At 40.7% G+C, this 23,822-nt stretch overlaps 1 protein-coding gene and 1 long non-coding RNA gene across 11 annotated transcripts in view; one reads left to right on the forward strand and one right to left on the reverse strand.

The window, feature by feature from the left end:
* The window catches only part of myt1la (myelin transcription factor 1-like, a), an 87,743-nt gene that overhangs the window by 57,896 nt on the left and 6,025 nt on the right, over window positions 1–23,822 (reverse strand). For 9 of the 10 annotated variants that reach the window (XM_025898836.1, XM_019346282.2, XM_019346279.2 and 6 more), the window contains 4 exons: window positions 10,033–10,130; window positions 8,904–8,958; window positions 8,089–8,122; window positions 739–801 (listed from right to left, as the gene is read on the reverse strand). In XM_025898836.1, the coding sequence (XP_025754621.1) occupies window positions 739–801; window positions 8,089–8,122; window positions 8,904–8,958 (152 nt within the window). In that variant the 5' untranslated portion in view covers window positions 10,033–10,130. The remainder of the gene's footprint in view (window positions 1–738; window positions 802–8,088; window positions 8,123–8,903; window positions 8,959–10,032; window positions 10,131–23,822) is intronic. The other variant, XM_025898837.1, reaches the window with a different exon arrangement.
* Window positions 18,110–21,740, forward strand: LOC112842404 (uncharacterized). Its single transcript, XR_003214157.1, has 3 exons — window positions 18,110–18,286; window positions 18,740–19,307; window positions 20,541–21,740. It is a non-coding gene; the product is annotated as an uncharacterized LOC112842404 (long non-coding RNA).

Genomic DNA, 23,822 nt, shown 5'->3' on the forward strand with positions numbered 1-23,822 from the left:
AATTGATCTTAGTTCCTGAGTAAACTAGTGCATTTAAGATTTCACTTTAAGCTCCTGTTGATGGCTCACTAGCAAGCCTCCTCTCTCAGCTACATGACCTTGTAATACCAGACAACTCGGTATGTCGTTTACAATTCACAGGCTGAGGTGTTTTATCTGTCTCAGCGGTCTTTGAAGTCGAGGCTCCGGGGCTCTGAAACGGAGGAAACCAGCTGGTGGTGTCATTAACATCTCCTAAACCCCTATTTAAAACGGACTGTTGAAAATTTATGCAAGTATTTCCCTGACTATATTCATTTTTTTCCACTTTATTTCAGGTCATATCCTTCTTTAAATTGTCTTTTAGCTTACAACTTTTCATGTCATCAGTTTCATTTTATTTGAATACTCAATTTAAAGGACCTTGTAACAGATTTTTTTTTTTATTTGCTGTCCAGAGTGAAGCCCTTTCTAAGAGCTTAAATAAAGATGATTATGTCGGCAGGACCGAGCCGATGACGTGTGCTGATTAGGACGATATCCCAATCCTCATATATACAGGACATATTTTAGAGCTCCCTCAGACCTCGGCTGCGCGGGCTTCATTAAAAGCAGCTTCATATCTCAGGCACAAGGAAAATAGAGACCAGCGCCGGCTCAAAGACACTGACATGACAATATATTACAACACCTAACATTATTCTAAGAGTATCTAAGAGCGTCATTTACACTGTAGAAAATATGTCGAGCATCTCATACCTGCGGTGTCTGGCGTACTTCCCGCTGACATGACCGCTGCCATCACAGCCAGGGGTGGGACAGCTGAGAAGGAAACACACATCGTCAGAAAAAACCAAGCAGCACATCATCTGTCCTCCAGCAAGTCTCGATTTTATTTTCCTGTACCGCACGCAGACCATCTCAATCCAGCACGCAAAATATAATGACAACTGAGGTTCATCCAGGGCTGCACGTTCAGCATATTTATATCTATCATTCATGCCCAGCTGTAGTTTTTTTTTTAGCTTGTATAGCTTCTTACGACTTGCTCTTACATGTGCTTTTCTGATTTTTTTATCTTCTCCTAGTATTTCTGTTCTCCTTGTGTACATAACTGTTAAAACGTGCATAACAGTAAGTATTTTTTGCATCTATGAGATGTATCGAGAGAAAATATCCTCATAAAGGTTACCATACAGTCAGATTAATGCACGTTAATTAGATGCTTATTAGGTCCTATAAGCATGGTATTACCTGTTACATCTACACTTACAAGGGTTTTAATCTGAGACAGTAACTTCTGTACACAAAGCAGTCTCTAATGGTCATGAAATTTGTTCATTTTAAAGGTAAAGTGAGTTATTTTTTGAGGTTACTTAATAGAAAAAAATCTTGTACACATAAATATTGACTGATTTGTGTGTAATAAACTGAAGCACTCTCATAAACTCAGAATTAATACATTAAAAACACATAGGTGTGGGCACCACTTTGTGGAAGCTGCCATGTTGTCCCACCATGTTGAATACAGTGGCCGAGTTGGACCACATTTTATGTATGTGGCTAAAGACACATATGCAGTACGGAAAACATGTAGGAGAGGAGAAATCGTAGGCGTTTTATTTGTGGTGGAGGCAAAATTTTAATTCTTGCCTGCACCTTCAGACTCAAGATATGAAGGATCATAGCTAAGGTTTGTCTTCTGAGAATAGTTCCTCTACAACAAAGAAGTGAAAAAATGAAGGAAAGCGACAACCCGACCAGCGCTGGGATAAAACGACACTAAATACAGAGAGAGAAGGATTTTAACCCTTTAAGACCTACCATAGAACCAAGTCCGCATGAGCTCATCTGTGTAATTTTACATGCTGTAGTGCCATTTTGGGGAGTATTTCAAGTTGTTATACATCAATACAACCATTATATCCCAAATTTTAATAATATGTATGCATTAAGTCTATAGTAACTACATAAATTGCAAAAAAGTGCAATAAACTGTGAAAAATTGAAAATTGTTTTGATTTTTTTTTTACACATATTTCTAGTTAGAGAAATTTTAGAGGGATATCCCTCAAAACTGTAAATGCGAAAAAGTTGCACAGGAAATGTATTTTGAGTGTCTTCATAGTTTTATTTTTGAACGTTGAAAAAAGCAGCCCAACTGGGAGTAAATGTGAATTACCACAAAGTCACAATTTATACAGATTTAAAGGGAATAACGTGGACATTAGCACAAAGAAAAGGTAAAAATGGAAAACTACTCACAACCGTGTGAAGCTGGTGTAAACTCAGCATTAGTAACATCCCACATTTGTCCACATTTAGCTTGTTGTGATCTGGACTCTCTATCTGTGATTTTTTTTTTTCACCCTTGGACTCCATTGTAGTTCCTCTAAATTCAAGGCCACTGCCTGCTTTTCATTGGATTATTCCTACAGTCGGCAATCAGACAGACAACAGCGCTTCAACTCAGCCTCTTCATTCATTTCTAATCCACAGGGGCACCAATACAAAAGGCTTCAGCCAAAAATGCAAGGATAACAGTTATTTTTTTTTCCTTCAGCACAATATGATGACCTTTTCCAGCAAAACTGTGCAGTGCTGGCCAATCAAATACAAGCAATTGTACATAAAAGCATAATTCACTTATTAGGCCCCCAGAAAAACTGACTGAAATACTGATGACAAACGAATGTTTGAGTTTTATTATCACCTTACATCCTGCTCATCAAAGAGGTTCAATTAATTTTTTTATATAGCACCAAATCACAATAACAGTTGCCTCAAGGCATTTTATACTGTAATATAAGGACTGTACAATAATACAGAGAAACCCCAACAACCAGAGGACAGTAGGAAGGAAAAACTCCCTTTTAACAGGAAGAAGCCAGCAGAACCAGGCTCAGGGAGGAGAAGCCATCTACCACAGCCAGTTGTGGTTGAGGCCAGAGATAATAATAACTAATAATTAAATGCAGATTGGTGTATAAACATATAGTGATTGAAAAAGAAACACTCAGTGCATCATTGTAATCCCCCACAGCCTAGGCCTACTGCAGCATACTTTAACTAAGGAAGCCCTAACTGCTTTATCAAAAAGTAAAGTTTTAAGCCTAATCTTAAAAGTAAAGATAGTGTCTGTCTCCCGAGAGAGGTTACAACAAAAGATTTGGAAACTGAAATTTCAGTAGCAGATCAAAAATCAGTTCATGCTCATTGCTTGCACGGATTAATACATTTTAACTGGTTATCGCAAACAAGTGTACCTTCTACCCAGTTAAATCGTTATAATAAAGACATATTTATGTACTAATAACAGTTGTACTGAGATGCTTCACAGAAAGATTAAAATTTTTGGAAAGAGTTCAGCATGACATATGAGAAAATTATCTCAAAGGAAATTCCACTAGAACCAAAGCTGTTTCTACAGAGGAAAATCAACCTCATTAATGAACCTCAGTTCTTTAAGAACCAAAAAGATAACAGATAATCTTTTTGGAAAAGTAACTCATAGATCTAATCATGTCAAAACTTCCTTCTGCTGATTTTTTTGTGGGATGGGATTATTTTTTTTAATGATTGATATATTTGTCTGTTTTTGTGAAGTGGACTTTTTGTTTTCACGGTGTGGGTTTCTTTGGGTTTCATGTCCTGAACAGATTGTTATTTGGTTTCTATATTTGTTTTCCATTGTAGCAGCAGAAAATAAGGAAAACCATAATAGGTCTACTTTGAAATGTTATGCTTAGGGACCCACGGCACCTAATGGTCTGTTTTGATACAGAAAAACTCCACAGACTCAGACTTGTCTGCTGAAAAATGAGCTTATTTAAAAGGTCCGACCAGAAGGATCCATCCATCCTCTTAACGACAAACACAGTTCACACCTACAAAATTTAGAATCACCAGTTAACTTAACACACGCGTCTTTGGAGTGGGGCAGAAAACCAGAGGAGCTGGTGAGAACCCACAAGCACAGGGAAACATGCAAACTCCATGCAGCCAGCGTGATGGATTCAGACCCTGTTACTGTGATGCAACAGTGCTAACCACTGGACCACTCCTCCCATTGAAAGAAAAGAAAGTGCCCTATCTAAATTAACAGTATCACTTTCAGAGTCATCTTCTATGGCTGCTGTTTTTGTTCATGGATATCCCGTTCAGACCGCCTGCACGCGTGCACCTGCGATTTCAGCATGGACCTCATGTGAAGTTTGCAGGAAATTTTGCAAGACTTGGCTCCGTGCAACACTGTCCTCTTTGCCAAAATGAAATTCAAATTTAAGGGATCCAGCGGACATCACAGAAGCGCGAGTGTTTGGGTCAGAGAGCAGCCTTTGACAGAGCGATGTAAAGTTGTTAGTCATGCTGGAAGCAAAGCAGCGCAGCAAGAGGAGATGATGTTTTTGTCCCAGGGATTTAGTTTGTTTGTCTTCTCATTACATGAAAAAACCCACACACAAGCATGCACTGTTTGCAGATTACTTTACACGTGCATCTCTACTTGTTCCCTTTATGATTATCAGTCTTCCCTTGCAGCATCATAAACCCCTGTGAAGCACAGGCTGTTGGACAAAACCTTAAAAATCACATCTGTGATCCAATTTTGATTTCCTGGATTATGTTTTGCATCTTTTTTTATCAGCATTTGTTCTGGTTCATTAAGACAGATGTGGAACATTTTCATCTGTCAGCAGCAGCTTTAATAGTTTTTGTCTCTTTATGTATTTATTAATTTATTTTTTTTATTTCTGCATCACGGCTGTAGATTTCTCCCGAGCTCTGAGTCACGCTTTCAGACCTCTTTGCAGTGAAGACACGCAGACTGTGCAGCCAAATCACGCCGCCTGCCTTCAGGGACTCCACACCCAGCAGGACCTCTGACCCCGCACCGCAGAGCTCCACCCACCCTTCCACCCACCCGACATCACCTGATCTATATGCTTTGCAACCTCGGGCTAAAATGAGAGCTGCTCGAAAATAGAGGTGAGGCTCACGAGCGCAGAGAGGCAGAGGAGGTGGAGAACAGAGGGGAGGAGGTTAAAGAGGAGGAAGAAGAGTAGGACTGCAGGTAGGTAAATGAGAGGAACTGGAACAAGGAGTGGAAGTAAAAGAGAGGGAAAATGAGAAGTAGGAAGACAAAAAGAGAGTGACGGAGAGGTGAAGAAGAAGGGGAAAAAGCCAAATGGAGGAGGAATAGAAGGAGAAAGAGGAGAGGAGGAGAAAGAGATGGTTTGTTCAAGGTGAGGCAGCTCATCAACCGGTGTGGGAGCTGAGACTGATAGCACTGCATTATTGATCCCAGCACAGCTTTGTGTGTGTGTGTGTGTGTGTGTGTGTGTGTGTGTGTGTGTGTGTGTGTGTGTGTGTGTGTGTGTGTGGTTAGAGCCAAACACACATGGTAAAACTTTTTTTTTTTTTAAAGCATCAGCGCTTTAGACCTTAACCTTAACGAGCCCGAGTTTGAATTTACAAAATGTTGTTTCTGTTTTGTGGTGAGATATTTCCACTTGTTTCCACAGCAGCTGAATATGCCTTTGACTTCAGCATTATTCTCCCGATCACAGTGCAATAATCAGTCTTACTGATGTCAGCACAGTGACATCCAGTACTATTGAAACAGTTTCAAGTCGCTCTCATCTGAAGAGCATTTTTTAGATTCATTGTGAGACTGAAAGGCTTGCTGTGTGCTAAACCTCCCGGAGCTAAAGTTTAGACACAGTCATGTGACGCGATACAACGGCTTTCTTTAAATCTGCAGCCTCTGATCTTCTGTTTCTCTGATTATTGTTTGCAATTATTCAAATCCACTGATTGAAGTTGACTGAAAATGACTGCTTTCCCACTCCTATCATCTATCAGTATGTCACAGATAAGCAGACACACAAACAGAAAAATGTTCACCCAATCTGTTTTTTTTTCCACCAAACATCCAGTCGTGCATTATAATATTAAATAAAGGGGACTCGTTATACTAGCTCCATACTTTTCTTGGAGTATGCATGATTCATACCTCAAAACTATTCTTCTTTATCTTGTAGTTGTACTTTACGTATCCTGTCAGTTCAGTCAGCTCATCTCCTCAATCCAATTCAGCCTTCTTCTGTTTGGCAGGCTCTTCTCAAGGGAACTGCTCGGCCACAGAGCTCCCGGCACACAGTATTTGTGCTGATGTTAATGGCAGAGGAGGTTCAGAGCTCTGCAGTTGTTCAGTCAGCAGAGCGTTGGTGACTTTTAGGCTCTGTGCAGGTTGGCGCTCCCCAATCCTGCACTGGAACTTTACATTATCTGCAGCTTTGTAGCTGAGTTGCCACAGCAATGCTTCCACTTGCTAATAACACAGAAATCAGTTGATCATGAAACATTGAGCTGGCGTAATGTTAAAGCACCACCCTCGACTTCAACCACACATTCTCTCACAGTTGGTAAACGCAGACTGTGGCTGGATTCTTGATTTTATACCTGTGTGGCAAAGGGGCTGAAAACACCTGAATAAGAGGTGTGACATTGCCTATTTAAATTTCAGTTATGCTTCATCATTCTAAGATGAGAATAGGAGCGTGATCTGAGTTAATGCAAAAAAACGCTAACAAAGTTAAGAAATTTGCATAAGAAACACCAAAACTGATCCGACACATCAGGTCAGGGTCATGTGACGTTATGCACCCTTTGTCCTCTTCCCCAAACTTAAATTTAAAATTAAAGGTCATTTTTATGTACACAAGGAAATCCAAATCACGTCGTGGAAGCACATGTTCTCGGCTCAGAAATGGACTGCAAAAGGAGACAACCTTGAAGGGGATAACAGCTAGATTACAATCAGGTATGACTTTTGCTTTTTTCCTTTTGTTTTCTGCAGCCAGAAACACATCAGGCACACCGGGATTTAGACGAGAGTTTGTCCCCACAGAGTGCTCATCAAATGTTGACATTTCCTGGGTACAAGCTGAAATTGCAGCCCAATGGTTACACCAGAAGAGAGTTCAAGGGGGCCACCAAAACACCATCCGCAGGGAACTGTAAATGTCCACCATTAGCTGTACTCATTAGTCATCCCAGAAATTACTGCAGCTAAAGTTAAAATTCATCGCTGTGGTGCAGCATTAGCTGCAGCTCTGATTCCCACTGAGCTGACAGATGTGATGTATTTATTTAGCAATTTAAATTAAGTCATGGTAGAATTTTAATTTCACTTGCCCCCCCCCCCCTCAAATCTGCCGCATCACACCGCAATGACAAATTTATTCGTACATGTTTATCCCCGAAGATTAGTCAGATTAGTCAGCGACTGTGATGAAAAAATAAAACCGACGAACACATTTAAGTGATTGGTCATGATGTTCTTATAATATTTTGCAGTATTTACTCTGTGAATCATTTCCACGATTTACTGCTGACTTTGCCCTGTCCATGTCTGGCCCTCACCAGCACCCATCAGATTTAAATTCCGGGTGAATCACGCCGAGTTTTCTGCTCCTTCGCTCCGGGCTCACACGGCACAGGCAAGACATGTTGTTTACAGTAAAGCGCTGACCTGGATCAAACCGGGTTCGACCATAATCTGCTGCACACACCAATATTTGTCAGTTTTACTAAATGAGATTAAGTGAAGCAGAAACCTGCCCTTCTCACACACACACATTTACACACACACATATAGGTAGCAGTGGTATTCAGCACTCACTGTCAGGAGCTGCTGCTGATTCTCTCTAGTCAGTCATCAAAATTTAATGAATTACTGGCTGCATTTAATTTAAATTAGCTGTTCGTGTAATACACAGCGTTGGACAAATTAACACGCGACCGACGGTATTTATTTATCGCCTTCGAGCTCAGCTCAGGCTCAAAAATCTGGTGCACTGCATCAGGCCGATTCCTGTATTTCACAGGCTGGACCCCAGCAGCAGACGTGGTGGGCCTGAGAATAAGAACTGCGAGATGATGGATCGAAATGACATATAACTGATTATACAGGAAAAGTCTCTCAGTAATATTTTCTTTGATGAATGCTAGCTGCCTCAATACAAAGCCAAAATGCAATAAAAAAAAAGAAGGAAAAAATAGAGCAGTACAGTGATGGATGCACGAGATCAGCAGAGGTTTACCTACCTGAATAACTCCTGTGTTACTGCTTCCACGGCGGCTGCAGACAGGGACACAACAACAAAGATTAATGTTAACGCTTTCAACAGTCACGAGCCAACAATAATAAACACATCCACTGTAATTGTGCTTCAGATGATCCCACTGTTGTTAGCATGAAGTGGAGGCAGAAATACAACCTGTAAAATATGTTAAAATTTCCACATTTACTAACTGGACATCACTAGAAAGGTATCTTCTAATTTTACTCTTGTAGACAAACTTACCTTCACCGTTTATAATGCAACAGGTCACCGAGGATTATAAGAGAAACCTTATAATAGAGTCACTTAGGCTTTTCAAGCGACCCACGCTAAAAATGATATTTAAACCTAATCCTGTGTGCAGAGGTTAACAGGTTGGGTCCTGCTTTCAGGCGTCATTGTGCTTTTCTACCTTAACTGAGCCCTTAGAGATCTTTCTAAGGTACAAGCCACATTGACCCGCTTACACACACACACATGCATTCATACATCTCTTTATTATATGTCCTTTATCATGCACACAATCACACTCCAATGGATGCATCACAGGCAATTTGGATTTCAATACCTTGCACAGGGACACTTTGACATGGAGGCTTTTCACAAGGAACAGATGTTGAAAGATTTGTTACATTCAAATTTGTGTGAATAAAAGTTTTGGGACAGGAGCAGCTAACATATTAGATGTCTAATTTGGCTTTTTCCTAATGGATGGTGATTCATTCAGCGATCTTGAGCCACGCTGGCAAAAAAAAAAAACCCTTGTAAAACCTGACAGGCAGATGGACAGACACATACCTCTGACTCCTTTGGATCGTGTTCGATGGCGTTTTTCAACTGCATTCACCTCCATCTGCAGAGGGAAAACAAGTTAGCTTTCTGAAACTGCAGTGGCAGAAGTAGTTGTGTTCATATTTCCGTGAGGCACTGTGCCACCTCTGCTTTAAGCTGTCCTTGGAGACATGAGGACTTTAATTCCCATTTGCAGCATTCACATCAGCATCAAAGTCATTAATTACAAGCGGGAAAGCCACGTTTCCAGAAGCTCTGACAGATACTGTTTAGACTAAATAGTGCAAACAAAAAGCTAATGTGGATATGTTAAAGTAATATTTAATTTATATAGACAGTTCTGCAGTAAAACAGCTGAATGCGTGATTTATAGTTCTGCATTAAACCTGCGATAAAGGCTACGGCGTCGCTCCATACCCCAGCCTAAACTGTAGCCTGGCCTGCACCCCAAGAATCCTAATAGGTCTGTCTGTGTAAACACATTAAGGTATATTAACTACCACAAAGACCAAACCTCCTGAAAGAAAATGTAATAGTGCAGCGGTGTGACCATCTGCTGAACATTTAGACTCAATCGGCCCTGATTTCTTCTCTCCTTCCTGTGTTTCAGCTGTTGTTCAGCTTAGTTTTTCTTATGATTGCAGAGGAACCCAAACACACCAGTGCACAAGTTTGCAAATAATGATATCACCGACTACAGCAAGGATTTAATGCATTACTCTATCTTAAGATTTCGGTTTAGGTTCTTTGTTCTCATGTGGCTGATATAAAACCACTTAAACCACCACTTGGAAACCACTCTGAACAACTCTTTATATGGACTACTGAAGCCATTACAACCATACACCCCCTGTAGACTTACTAATCAGTCAGTCTGTAACCCGTTAGCTCTGGAGCTCCCTGTTTCCTGCTGAATACTAGGTGAGGGAAAGCCCACCTGACCTGACTCTCTTGAAACTGTCCAGAGTTTGTGCACAAAAAAGGGTTTAATTGCAGAGATTATCATCAGGTTGCAGCTGGAATTAGAATTTTTGAGGTTTTAGTCCCAGGATCAGAACAAATCAACTATAAAAATGCAACCACCACCATACTTTGAGCCAAAAAGAATAGAAACACCAGTGAGTTGTGACGATACCTGGCTGTAGCTCAGTGTGGCACCTCTGTATCTGCTGTTGGTTCTGTAGCTTTAGACTTCAAATTCAAATCTCAGACACCATCTTCCAGAGTCATGATCTGCAAAAAAAAAAAACACTTTCTCAGTTCTGCTGCCAGTTTGTTGTCTGCAGCTGTTTGCTCTGAGGTAGTTTCCTTTAGCGAGACACTGTGTGCGGAAAGGTGGCGAACTTCATTGTCTCTGTGAAATGTATAATTATGAAGCCTAATGACATTTCAAGACTTGAGAGACTGGTGCCAAATACAGTCTAAACATTTCACTGATATTTACAAATGTGAGATTTAATTCATCCAGTCAATTAGGTGTTTCTCATGAGAGGTCCTTGAAAGTCACTGCTAAACACATTTCAGAAACCCGTAGCATGACCTGCAAATTATGGATAATAAGGCCATCTACACAGAAATCTTACCCCTGGAAGGATAACGCGCTTCAAAGACATACCTGACTGAATTATCAGCATAAAAGAAGAGCATCTCCCTTCACGTTTGATTAAAAAAGGTGCAAGTCTATGTAAAAGCATAACAAAACTATGACTCCTAAGGAGCATCTGAGCACAAGCAGCATTTTAGTCAGCAAGTAACAAAAACCCAAAACTCCCCCACGCCTCGACATCGATCACCTTTAAAAGAGGGTCAGAGCCTCCCCGTTTTTACCGCAGAAGAAAAGCACTTTGAAACTGCGCACGAAAGGTCTTCTCCTAATGACTTTGCACACGTCGGCATCGGCGTCTGCAGGCAGACATTTGTGTTCCTGAAACAGTCGTGGTATTTATGTGTTTTCGAGGCTTGAATTCCTTCCCATCAACACATTTCTCATCAGGCCGCGTCGACATCTGTTGAGTTTTGCACATGTAGACGAAGCTGAGAGTTTGCAGGGCTCAAAACTCCACGTTTCGGAGGCAAGAGGCAAGAATAATTAGATCGATCACACCAGAGATCACGTTTCAAGTCCTACACTAACCCACAGATTTATTTTTTATTTTTACACTTTCACAGTAAATATATTCTGTTAGGGTTTGACAGTAAAACCAAATTTGGTCACTGTTTTGATTTGTTATTCCTTCTCATGTTTCTGATGTTTATATACTTTGTCTCCCTCTGTTTTGAACATGTGGTACTTTTGCTTGCCCCCCTTGTTTCCACTTCCTGTTCCACACTGAATAAAAATATTCTTGAAGCAAAAACATTTTAAGTAAAATGCAACTGAAATATATATATTTTTTATAGTTTTATTGAAATAATGGGAATAATGGGATTCCCATGATGCACTGAGTATTTCTTCTTCAGTCACTATCTGTTAATAGACCTCTCTGCACTGAATCATACTTGTTAATAATCTCTGTCTCTTTTCCACAGCATGTCTTCTATCATGTCTTCCTTCTCTCTCCTCAAACGGTCGCAGCAGATGGCCGCACCTCCCTGAGCCTGGTTCTGCCGGAGGTTTCTTCCTGGTAAAAGGGAGTTTTTCCTTCTCACTGTCGCCAAAGTGCTTGCTCATAGAGGGTCATATGATTGTTGGGTTTTCCTCTGTATGTATTATTGTAGGGTCTACCTTAGATTATAAAGCACCTTGAGGTGACTGTTGCTGTGATTTCATGCTGAATAAATAAAATTGAATTGAAATTATTAATTATTAAGAAAAATATGCTTGTTATTACCAATCGAGTAGATTTCATCTGGTCTGAATCCATTAAATTGAACCCTTTAAACCTTTATGTAACAAAACTACTACCTCTCCTCATTAGTTTCATCTTCATGTGCATCATAGCAGGTCAATGATTGCACAGGTATATTGTTAAATATAGTTAAATATCAGAATAGATTCATTTTAGGTGATGTTCTTTGCCATAAACCTTTTAATGATCTTATTTTGTTGTGAGGAGCACCACAGAGAAGACCCATGGACGTAGTGAAGGAGGACATACAGAGGTTGGTGTGACAGGGTGAGATGAAGGCTGATGGTCTGCTCTGGAGATCCTCAAAGGGAGCAGCCGAAGGAAGAAATCTCTTATATGATGTACTGCATTTTTAAATAGGTAGTAGAAAGCTGAGTGCATGCCATCAACACTAACTTGTCCACTGTGGGAATTGTTGAGGGCCACTTAGATGCCAGAGAAAGTATAGTGTGACTATAGCACACACTATGATAAATGAAACTGGGAGTGATTTAGGGCACTGTTTAAGATTCTCATAATGTGCTTCTTCTGTGAAATATGATGCAATGTTAAAAAACCATTAATGCAGCGCTGAGATCAGTAAAATCCCAACCGAACCAACGCACTGCATCTTTTCGACATTTTAAGCAACGCAAAAACCACATCTTGGGCTGAAATGAGCCCCCCAAAAATCTCCACAGAATCTTGCTGCGAGGTTTTCAATGCAAAGAGCAACATAAGACGGAGCGAAACAAGAGTGAAACAACAGTTTGATCATGAAGACGTGAACACAGCAGCTCCGAGTGCGTGTCTCTCCTCGGCTGCAGTGCAGCTCGGGGGGGTTTGCAGCCTTAATATAAATGTAAATTCTGGACAGCCTCGCCTGAACTCTCAACCAGCTCCCATTATGTTTCCACAGCATACCGAGGCTGGGTGCATCTAAGGCCGCCACTTCACTGAGCGCGCTCCAACGCGCCCTACATCAAACACAGTCTTCCCTCCCTCTGCTGTGAAGAGCTGAGCCGAAAAAAAAAAATTCCTCCACCTCCCTGGAAACTATACGACTGAGTGGGCTGCACGCTTAATGTGCGCACACTAATGTGAGTTTGAGCGCGTGCAGAGGGTGCGCTAACCTCACTACTGTGTCTTTATGAATGTGCATTTCTATAGGCTGCGTCCTCTTTCTGGTTCTCTTTGTCTTTCTGAGGAACGCGCTCAGGTTTTGGACACGGGGACTTTCAGGATTGCGAGGACATTTCTGGAAAGTGAGGAGATTTGTGTAGAGGTATATTCTTAGACAGAATGAAGGGGGAAATAACAAGTAGTTTTGAAAAGTGAGGAAAACTGGGACAAAATAACAATACTTTTGTGAAATAGAATAATAAGAGGAAGGGGAAGTCAGTGATTTTTTTGGGGAAAAGGAAAACATTATTGAAAAAGGGAGGACATCTGGACTTGTTAAACAGCAAGTCTTTATAACGAGAAGAATGAAAGAAATACTGTAAAAAGAGGAATTAAAGACATTTTGGCATTGACATGAATGAAAGACATTAAGTGGAAAGTGTGAGCTTTTTTAGAAATTAAGGACATGCTAAACTATGACGAGACTTTAAAATATGTGAGGAAAGTTGTAATATTTTTGTATTTTTAATTGAGAACATGTTTTGGTAAATAAGAAAAGAATGAGACAAAATGTCAAATTTTGGGAAACTAAAATTTGTTTTGGTCTTTTTTTTTGTTTTAAGGGGAAGGGCATTGTTATAAGTCAAGGATAATGAAAATTTTGTTGGAAAGAGGACTTATTGAAATAAGAGAAGCCTTCTGTTGAGTGAGGACACTTATGAAGGACTTCTTTATAACAGGGAGAAGAAAAATATTTTTGAAAACAACGAATTGAGGAGATTTTGTAGAAACTGATTTTTAATTCTGAAAAAAATCAGAACATTTAAAAAACATTTTAGGAAAGGGGGAAAAGAAGAAAGTTAACTTATTATAAATTATTCTTATTTCTGAAAAGTGAGAGCATTTCTAAAAATTAGGGAGATTTTGAGTATACTGCAGTATATTCTGGAGTCAGAACAGACTGTGTTTGGAAAGAAAACAGATTTTGGTGAACAGCATTTTGAAAATTAATTTGAATTGTGATTTTTTTAGTTATATTTTATCATATTTTTGGAGAGAAGAGATAATATTAAAGACTTCCTGGGAAAATGGGGAAATTCTGATATGTTGTTGGATAATTTTCAAAAATTTCAGTCAGGATTTTTTCATATAGCATCATTTTTGGTGAAGAGAGTAAAATTATGGAGAAAGAAAGGCTGTTATAGACGTTTGTGAGTGAGGAAAAACATTTTCAAAAAGAAGGGCATTTTTGAAATCATTAGAAATGTATTTTTTGAGAGCTATGGTATAAATAGGAACATTTACAATGACACCAAGTTGGAAAATTACATTAGAAAATGAGGAACTTGCTGCATTTTCTTAGAAACTTCTGAAAGTCACACGGCATTTGAAAAGACTCAGCTGGAAGGAAGAGTGTGTTGTTTTCATGGGATACACTGTAGGTTTGCTAATGTATATTATTTTAAAACAGCAGCCTTTTTGGAACAAAAAGTTTCATCATTTCACTATTTTGTGGTTTTAATAAGGTTATTAGCTAGAAAATGCATAATGTTCATGAAACCCCTGCAAGAAGAGCATACAAACATATGTGTTTGGTTGTCTAATAATAAGCAATATTAAGCTATGGAGTAGTAATTACCGTGTAATAATACGGTGCTCCTCTTAGATGTTCATTAATTTTGCTATGAAAGACCAACCTGAATTAGTGAAGTGAAAAATGGAAAGAAATAGAAGCTCTCAGCCAGCGAGTGTATGTGTCACTGTGTCCTATATGGCTGGATTGGCGCTGTGTGAAGAGGAGCTTCCTGCTGCTTAGTATTCAGTCCAGCACTCTGCCTGTCTGGTACAATATGATGCAGAGCTCCCCTATACTGAGGAACACACTTCAATATAAAGCGTGTACCCTCACACACACACACAGTCTTGCAAATGCACACAAATTCATTCGAGTTTCACGCACTTTTGGGTTACAGCAGAAATGTACATTATGTACCGGTGTTCTCATTTTTGTTACACTATTTTTTTTGCCTGAAAACAATCTAAAGTTACCACATTAAAAAGAAATGGTGGCTGCAGATTGCCCTGTAGGTCAAAGCCATCGCAGCACTTAATAACTATATCTGTGACGGGCTTATTTTTTTAGCAAAACTGTGCCAAAGTTCAATACAATGTAAGAACATCATGAAGGAGGCGGAGCAAGCACCATCAAATCATTTACTTTCTATATCAAGACACCATGGGGTGCAATGTCATAGACATTAAAAAGGAGAGGCATGGCACTTACAGATGGCCTGTCCCCCAACGAGCCAATCAAAAACCGATCCTTGAAACACATGAACCAGTCACGTTGTGGCATTCATGCATGCACACAAAAGAGATTTATGAGGGTTGTATGCATGCTAACCTTGTACTGCAGGAAACATGTGGTTTACTGTATCCATAACATGAACTGCATTTGTTCAGCACCCTGGTGGGAGGAGCCAGAGACCCCTGATCAGGTGGAAACCCTGGATTGAGCTGGTAATGAGACTGTGACGTTACCTGAATCAGCTGATGTTTTTGTACAATAACTGTAGTATGTGTAATGAAGCCATAGAGGCCCTTCAAGTACACAGGAGTGGGCTGAAAACTGATGAGTTTTACATGCCTGGCGTATGACTGAAAATCAATCAGTACCACAAAAAAGTGCTTTAAAATTGAAGTTGGGACCACCTTTGAAGCCAAATGTTTGAAGTCCAGGGTTCTGCTCCAAGCTGACGGATTTTTGATACAAGTAATGGAAAAATCCTGCTGTAATGACACCCTTACTTCCACATAGAGTGTATAAAGTAATTCCCAGCAATTAAAGAAAACGACAGAACAACCCGAAGACAAGGAATTCAAGCTCAAAAATGTCAAAGGAGGGGCTTAACTTTTCGATCTATGTTTCAGTCCTCCGCTATGGTCATGAGCTCTGAGTAGTGACTGAAAGAAAGATCAGAAAGTACAAGCAGCTGAAATTATTTTCCTCCACAGGGTGGCTGGACTCACACAGCGAGGAGCTACAGAAAGGAGCCAATTTACGTGTTTCAGGATGCCTCCTAGGTGGCTTCCATTGGAGGATTTCCAGACCCAACCAACTGGTAGGAGACTCCAGAACCAACCCCGAACACGCTGGAGAGATGATTTATCTCATCTGGCCTGGAAACGCCGCCCACATCACCCAGGAGGAGCTGGAAGATATTGCCAGGAAGATGGACGTGTGGACTAATTTGCTTAGTCTGCTGCCACTTTGACCCGACTGCAGATAAGCAGCTGAAAATGGATGGATGGACAGACGGACAGGAAATCACTCAACAACCCGAGGACCCACTTTCATACCTAAAAATGATTGTAAATCATTTGTCATCGCTCCCTAAAATTGCTCCAGTTTCAGGCTGGAGCAGAGAATCTGCTGCACACATCCAAACACTCACAGGCAAATGTTTGTGAGTCCAAACAAGCTCACACACACACACGCACAGATCAGGCAGCCAGGTGAGGTGTGTGTTTGTGCCAGAGCCAGACAGCAGCTCTGTGTTTTATTACAGCAGAGAACTTTTATCAAACCCAACAAACAGAAACACCTGGTGTGTGATGTGATGCTGCAGTGCACAAACCAAACAGCACAAATGAACAGAGAGAGAGCGGTGCAGTGCTGCCTCGTGTTTGTCTTCATATCAGGGCAGAATATTTTTATTATTCTAGATGTAAACTGCTTTTATTGGTGACCTATAAAATATTATTTATGTGAGCCGTGCGAGTCTAGAGCCGATGGCAGCTGCTTGACCACTTACGGTCTTGCCAAAATATCAGTGGACCTGTTTGATGGATTGGCATGAAAGTTCTGCAGAACATCTTAATGAACTGTTCTATTTTTTTCATATTTTAAAGCCTGATTGAGCAGCCATACAGTCGTAGTCCACAGCAAGACAGTCCTCAGCAATTAAAAGCATATTAATCCTGCATAGGCATAAAAAATAATGGCCAGTGTCTCTCGGAGTCAGAGTCAGTCCCAGAAGTTGTCTAACAACAATAATAATCAAGTACCATAAAGCCAGTGTTCACATTAGTTTCTTAACTCATTGTAACAATCTTTTTATTTCTGTGTCTAAACCTGTGATAATCAGGACATCCGCCAAAACGAGTTCACTTGCGAGACCAGCCCTTTTTTTATTTTTTTCAAATATCAGCGAGTGAAATCAAGAGAAAAAAACAAAGCGACTGAAAAATAAAACGACGAGACGGGAACCGAGGTGTCGAAGGTGAAGAACTTGCAACCTACTCCACCGCCACACTTCAAGCCTCCTAATGAGGATTTTGTAGCTTGTTAAAAGAGGCCGTCGTGTCCCTGCATTGAGTTTCCAGTTCATCGAGGCGCAGATGCCAAAACTTCTGCTTATCTAAAGGGCGTCCAGGCATTGGAATGGGCTATATTTGCAGTCCGTATTATTCCTGTGGCATCAGATAGTGCCATTTGTTCAAGCTGCTCTCTGTGGCTCATGGATGCATAAGCTTTCCTTTACCATCTGTACCCTGATGCAACGGTTAGCGAACAGGGTTACTCTGTAAGAAGTGAGAAAAGGCCAGCGAACACAAAAGTCCCAACGAGAAGATCTCAGAGTCTGACAAACCTGCAATAACAGGATCATTTCCTATCAGCAGGCAATGCGTTAGGACGCTAACGTCAAAGAACATCTTGTGCATAAGCAGATTACATTATGTGTAGGTATTTCACTCCATGCTATTTCTATTATTTTAAGGTTTATTTTGAGGAATTTTGTCTTGATTTTGACACAGACAGTGGAATAAAGGAAAGATAGCAAGAAGCCAAGTAGAGATCCACTGCTCTCATTTGCATCGTAACCACCTGCTCATTCGCCTGAACCATTGTATTTTCTGAATTTTGGCTAAGTTCATATTGAAGTGGTGTCTACAAAAGACGACCACATTTACTCAACCTCTGCACTCACAGCCTGCTGGAGATAAATATTTTCATGCTATTAGGACTGACAGCTGATACGAAGGACAGAGCAGACCCTCACTCTGTTACACTGGTGTACAAACAGTACTGCAGTACAGTTTGTGGTGTAAACAGACACTATTAAAAAAAAAAGCTGCAGCATTTAAGCCTGGTGTGAAGGCCTCGACTCCTCGTTCATCACCTCCCTCATTCCATTCTGGTTTCCATGGAGACTGGACTGATCGGGTGATTAGCCGCGTCAATTAACCTCTGACCAATCACAGAGTGAGGCTGAGCAGCAGCAGCTCATTGTGAAGCTGCGGGTTCAGTCACAGCTGAATCCAAAAGCTCGAACGGCGAAATACAACAAACAAAAAACGATCTTCTCGAGTCGATCGAGAAGCGTTCGGCGCCGCGTGAGAGGCAAATATCACAGCGTAAAATCACTCTGCTGCAAGGTGAGGTTGAGCTCTTGAGATATTTAAGTAAAAGTATGAGAGGCTAATCAGGAGAATTAAGTTTAAAAGAAGTAAAAATACTGTGAGAGTCATTTTCTGCTGCTGCTGTTCACAGTGGAGTCATTTTAATGACTTTTTACAGGACTGAAGCTCATTATTATTTTCATAATTTCCCAGCTACTTTTTTTCAGTAAAATCACTTTTATAACTCGCAAAATATGAACAAAAGCCTGTTACGCTTGCTCTTGGTAAGTGCAGCTCGGAAATAAATGCAGTTTTCTGCCTCGGCGTAATTTTTTCCATAAATGTACGGATACATGAGCCCACTTCACACATGGGCTTGCCAAAGACCTGACTCTCCTGCAGGGTGTGCTGGCCATAATTAACCCTGCTGCACTCCATGTGCCCTCCTGTAAATGTGGGAATCTGAAGTGCCATGTTTCATATCCTCAGGCCTGGACACAAACACCCCGCTGGCCTCCTCCTTCTTCCAGTTAGATGACCAGGTCTGAGGTGTCACGTCAGCACTTCAGAGGAGATAAAACTCCTCCTCAGCCCTCGGAACAGCTTCTGTCAAACATTATTCACTTCATAACTGTGAAGATCCACACACGGACACAGTTTTAAAAGCTGAATTTGGCCTCAAATGATCCCATACAGCAGCGGTTGTCAATCACTGATATGCAGGTATGTGTCTGTTTCTGTTAGACAACTGAAAAACTGATAAAAGAGATACAGCAGAAGGTCGTAAAATGCCAAAAGGCTAAAGGCCAACATTAATTCACGGGTGTCAGTGAGTCATCAGATCACTATATTATAATCCTGCTTTCATCTCACAAAGAAACTCGCAGCACTCTTATGTAAGTCAGCATCTTAACATGCTATGAATCCTTAACAGGATGACTGTGAGCAACAAGTCGTGCTTCTCGATATCTGGATTTTTTTCCAGTAACATGAGCTCGATTTCTTTCAGGTTCGTGTGGAGGAGGAGGCTTGAAGGATGCAGAAAAAACTCCACAGGGTAATGTACTGAACGGGAAGGATTTGGCTCGATGGACATTCAGGATCTTCATTTTCAAATAACTTGAGGTTTAGTCTTCTCTAAAGCTTACTTAGGGATATGGAAGAATTAAGGAAGGCTCTTACTTCCTGCTAAGGCTCAGCACAAAGTTTTGATCCCTGACATTAAACTTCCAACTTTACTGAAACAAAACTACTTCCAAACCCAGTCCAGCAGTGTCAGTCTGAATCATTACTCTATGCTGTGTTTTCCAGTAACAAAGTACACATTTGAACTGTGCTTTTTTTGGCTCTTAATAACAAGATAAGCGTGAGTGTAAAGAACATGTACAGTAACTTGTGCTTCTTACAATGAACACTCCAGAACATAAAAAAGGAAGCAAAGCTAAACATTTTAATGCCCAAAAAAGTTGATTCTGTTCATCTGAACTGTTTTCAGTGGGAGAAACAAGTCGTCACTCATCCAAGGGACTTCTTCACCTACATCCAGATGAACAGAATGAACTTTTTGGGACTTCCTTACCTGGATGATTGAGCATGCATCAAGTCAATTTTGATGAACACAAATTTGGATGTTAGAGCAGGAACTGCTCTCCAAAAGATGCAAGACGGGAGTTCTGTCTGCAGTAAGGTGGATTTGAAAGCCTGGCTCTATTTTGAAACTTCCAGTACTTACGTGTTCAGACAAGAAAAGATGAAAAAGTGAGGAAGGCATGACCAAGACCAACAAATAAGAGAGAGCAGTCATCAGTGACCATAGATAAGTCAAATGTAGCATGAAATGGAGGAGTTGATGTGGGCTGCAAAGAGGCTTGCAGCGACAGAAACAAATCTATGAAAGCTGAACCAGCTTAAATAATGGCCCCTATATGAGATATTACACTATATTACAGAGTGTAATTACAGACTGCACATTACAGAGTGTAATGTAGTTTAATGACTTTATCTAAAAAGTATCAAAGACTGGCACTGACCTGAGCCTAGAGAGCGATGATGCAAACTTGCTCGCATGTTAGTTGCCTGATTACGGTGACTGACTGACCAAACTTCTAAAAATAAACTTTGTTTATTGTAATTGTTTATATGTGAAAATGAATTTTATTGTGACATCTACTGTTATTGTAGTTCAATAAAACTACACTATAGGTTGCAATGCACCGATGAGCTGAGTATCTGTGGCAATGTCCCGATCTATCGAATTCAGTTTTCATGCTGTTCTGTGTTTTTACTGCAGCACCTCAGAAGCAATGCAGCGATTTCTACAGAGAGAAATCATCGAGAAGCCTAACAGCAAAGTGGCAGCAGTTTGGAGGCGTTTCAGCTGTGCTACACCAACAGCTTCTCTTTGTATGTCTGCAATTTTTTTGTGCTTAAACACAAACTGTGATTAAGTAAGTCAACACGACTGAAGAGCTCCAATGACTGCAACCATTTTAGTCTTTGTTTGGTAGGATAGCGGAGACAAGACGGGGAAAGCTGGAAGAAAGACATTCAGTAAATGGTATCCAAGCAGACTTGGACCCAGGTATGGGTCGCCCATTTAACCCAGTGAGCTGAACTGGTGCCCTGTTCTTGGAAAACGATTGTTGTACTTGTAGTAAAATAACCTTGCCCTAAACGTCAGAGAATGATTCCCAGTCTCTTCCACAGAGTGAGGAATTCGGCTTATTGATCAAACACTGGTATTGGATCGGGTATTTCCATAGAGTTAATTACAATGTGACTCAGTGTCAAATTATAGTGTTTGTTTGTTTGTTTGTTTGTTTGTTTTACTTAGGAGGAGCTGGACAAAGTTGGGATGGTGGACCCTTAAAAAAAAGTTTCTGTTAACTGACATAAAACTCAGATGTAAAAATATAGTATTCTTATAAATTTAAAAAAAATAAAGAAGAAAAAACTGTTTGGGCTGATGCCTTTCAACAAAACAAGCATGAGGAGGTTTTGGTGCTTCTGTTTATTGAGGCTGTGATGTCTACATGACTGGTATTTGACAACTGGCGTGTCTGACAAACACTATGCAAATTATATAAAAACTAAAACTATTACAAACTGAAGTGAAACTAAACATTTGTTAGAACAGCAAGCACTCAAATGAAACAAAGAAACCCATCCACAAAAACTAAATAGAGGACAAAAGGTTTAAAGTAAATAAAAATTACAAATGAATAAAAGTAAGGAAATCTTATCCAACCTTCAGCAGGTTTACTGGAGCAAAAACAACACTTTGCTTCTAAAAGCAACAAACCGATGTGTTAGACACCAGCTCACGTGGCCAAATCTCAATCGAATTGTCATTTTTCATCATGTAGACACAGATTTGGCCGCTAACGACTCCTCCACCTCCCATCATTCACCTCTGTGGCAAAGAGCAGCGGGGCGGGGCTGAGTGACTGACAGGATGATGAGTGGATGCGGTCAATGTGTGAAGCTTTAATGATCTGTAACAAGCAGACAAAGCAGGTCGTGAGTGGCTACAGAGATCCACAATCATTACTCCTGCTTGAATTAGTGTGTGTGTGTGTGTGTGTGTGTGTGTGTGTGTGTGTGTGTGTGTGTGTGTGTGTGTGAAGGTACAGAAAACATCCAACCGAATCTGAGGTGACTCTCTGAATCATTTTTACCTTTTTTATGAAAGGAAGCCTAACAATTAAGATATTTGAGTTTTTCAGCCAGACAGACTCCAGCTGTGAGATAGGATTACAGATGTTTCAGGGGTCAGAGGTCATAAAAGATGGAAAAATATTACTAAGTTTTCCAGTAATCAACGCTCTGAGTCGGACTCCACAGAAACCAGCTGTCGGTCTGCTAACATGAATGATTTTACACACACACACACTCTTCATGGAGAACAGAATCTACCCACACTGAATCACCGAAAATGTGTGTCCTTATCCAGAGAGTGTGTGTGTGCGTGTGTGATTTTTACACTATGAGTCATTCGAGGCTCCACAATAGACTGTGATGAAGCCTTCTGCATCGTGTCTGTGTGTTCGTGTGTGTTCGTGTGTGAGTGTGTGTGTGTGACCTCCATTGATCAGAGTGAGGTAATCAGATTGATGGGAGTCTTGGCAGCAGCTTAGATTTAATAAACCGCAGACAGACAGACGGACGGACAGACATGCAGGCGGGCAGTTCAGACGAGGTCGCGTCGGTCTGACTTGACAGTGTGACATCACAGAGAAAGACTGTCTGATGTTCAGATGTTACGTAAACGTGCAAATGTCGGTGTCACGCCAATGTCTCGTAAGGTGCTTTTCTTCCTGAGCTGGAATTTTCTGGAAACCGGGAACGATGTCAATTATAATTCCAGCACAGACCCAGTGCGTTCTAATCACAGAGCATCACATAATGTTTCCTCTGTCTTTGTTAAACACAAGGCGTCTTCTGGTGTTAGTGCACCAACTAGAAATATTGGCCATGGAGAGATACTACAACTGTTTTTGGAGAGCTGGAAGTGTTAGGTTCACCAGCCAGGAGGCTTTAGTTTGCATCACATGTTGGGTTTTACCACTAGCTGATTCTTATATTCCCACTTTCTCTTGCTGGTTGTGTTTAGGCCAGTTTTTCTCAAAGTTGATATGACTTAGAGATCCACCACATGAACGAAGGCTAAAAAGGTAAAATGGCGATAGCAGTGTCGTTATTTGAGCCACTGATAGAACAATAAAAGCAATCGGGTTGCTCCTTGTAACATATCTTTTGGGTTGATGGTGTTTTAGGCTGGCTAAAGTCATTTTTGTACTCGTTTACAGTTCATACACCATTACTGAAATGGCACTGCATGTCTATGTGTTAAGAATGCGTAGTCTTTCATGATGGCTATAAGAGAAGAAGTGAAATTTGAAGAAAAGAGCTCATTTTGTCATGTTTTGTGCCGCTATGTCCTACATTATGAAGGAAAAGCCATTTTGGCCCACTTAAAATGACATCAAGCGCTGCCCCTGGACCACCTCATGTGTTTCCTCATTTGTTGAGCTGTCTGCAGACATGACGACCGACATTCTGATATGTGATGTTCTTTATAACCAGGGAACAGTTTGCTATAACATTTGGCCTGTTGAGATTTAATTTCAGCTTCTCCTCCAGTCTTCATCAGCTCTGTGGGTGCAGAGTGTTTTGAACCCCAGAGATCGAAGTGGTACTGCCATCTATCACATTTTCACAAGGCAACGTGACTTCATGTCTGCTTTCGACAGCTGAATCCTGCACAGTCGCTACTAGAAAGCAACTGTCGGCTGCTCCTTTGCCACAAGGAGTTGCCACAGTTGGTAGCTCTGTGGATGCTTTTCCTGACCCCACCCCAATAGGAATTTAAGTCTCTGGGTGGAATTGTACCAGCGCCAAAGCAGAAAGATCATGGTTTGGGTTATAACACACCCTGTAATCCTTCACACTGAAAAACTGCAGGTTGACTGCACCATCTTACTGATACCATAACCAACGGCATACTAGCTGCTACACAACAGCATTATTTTACACTCCCAAAATGAGAGCAGTCTGACTGCTGACCTGCAGC

Source organism: Oreochromis niloticus, linkage group LG15 (assembly GCF_001858045.2).
Source record: "Oreochromis niloticus isolate F11D_XX linkage group LG15, O_niloticus_UMD_NMBU, whole genome shotgun sequence".
Lineage (NCBI taxonomy): Eukaryota > Metazoa > Chordata > Actinopteri > Cichliformes > Cichlidae > Oreochromis > Oreochromis niloticus.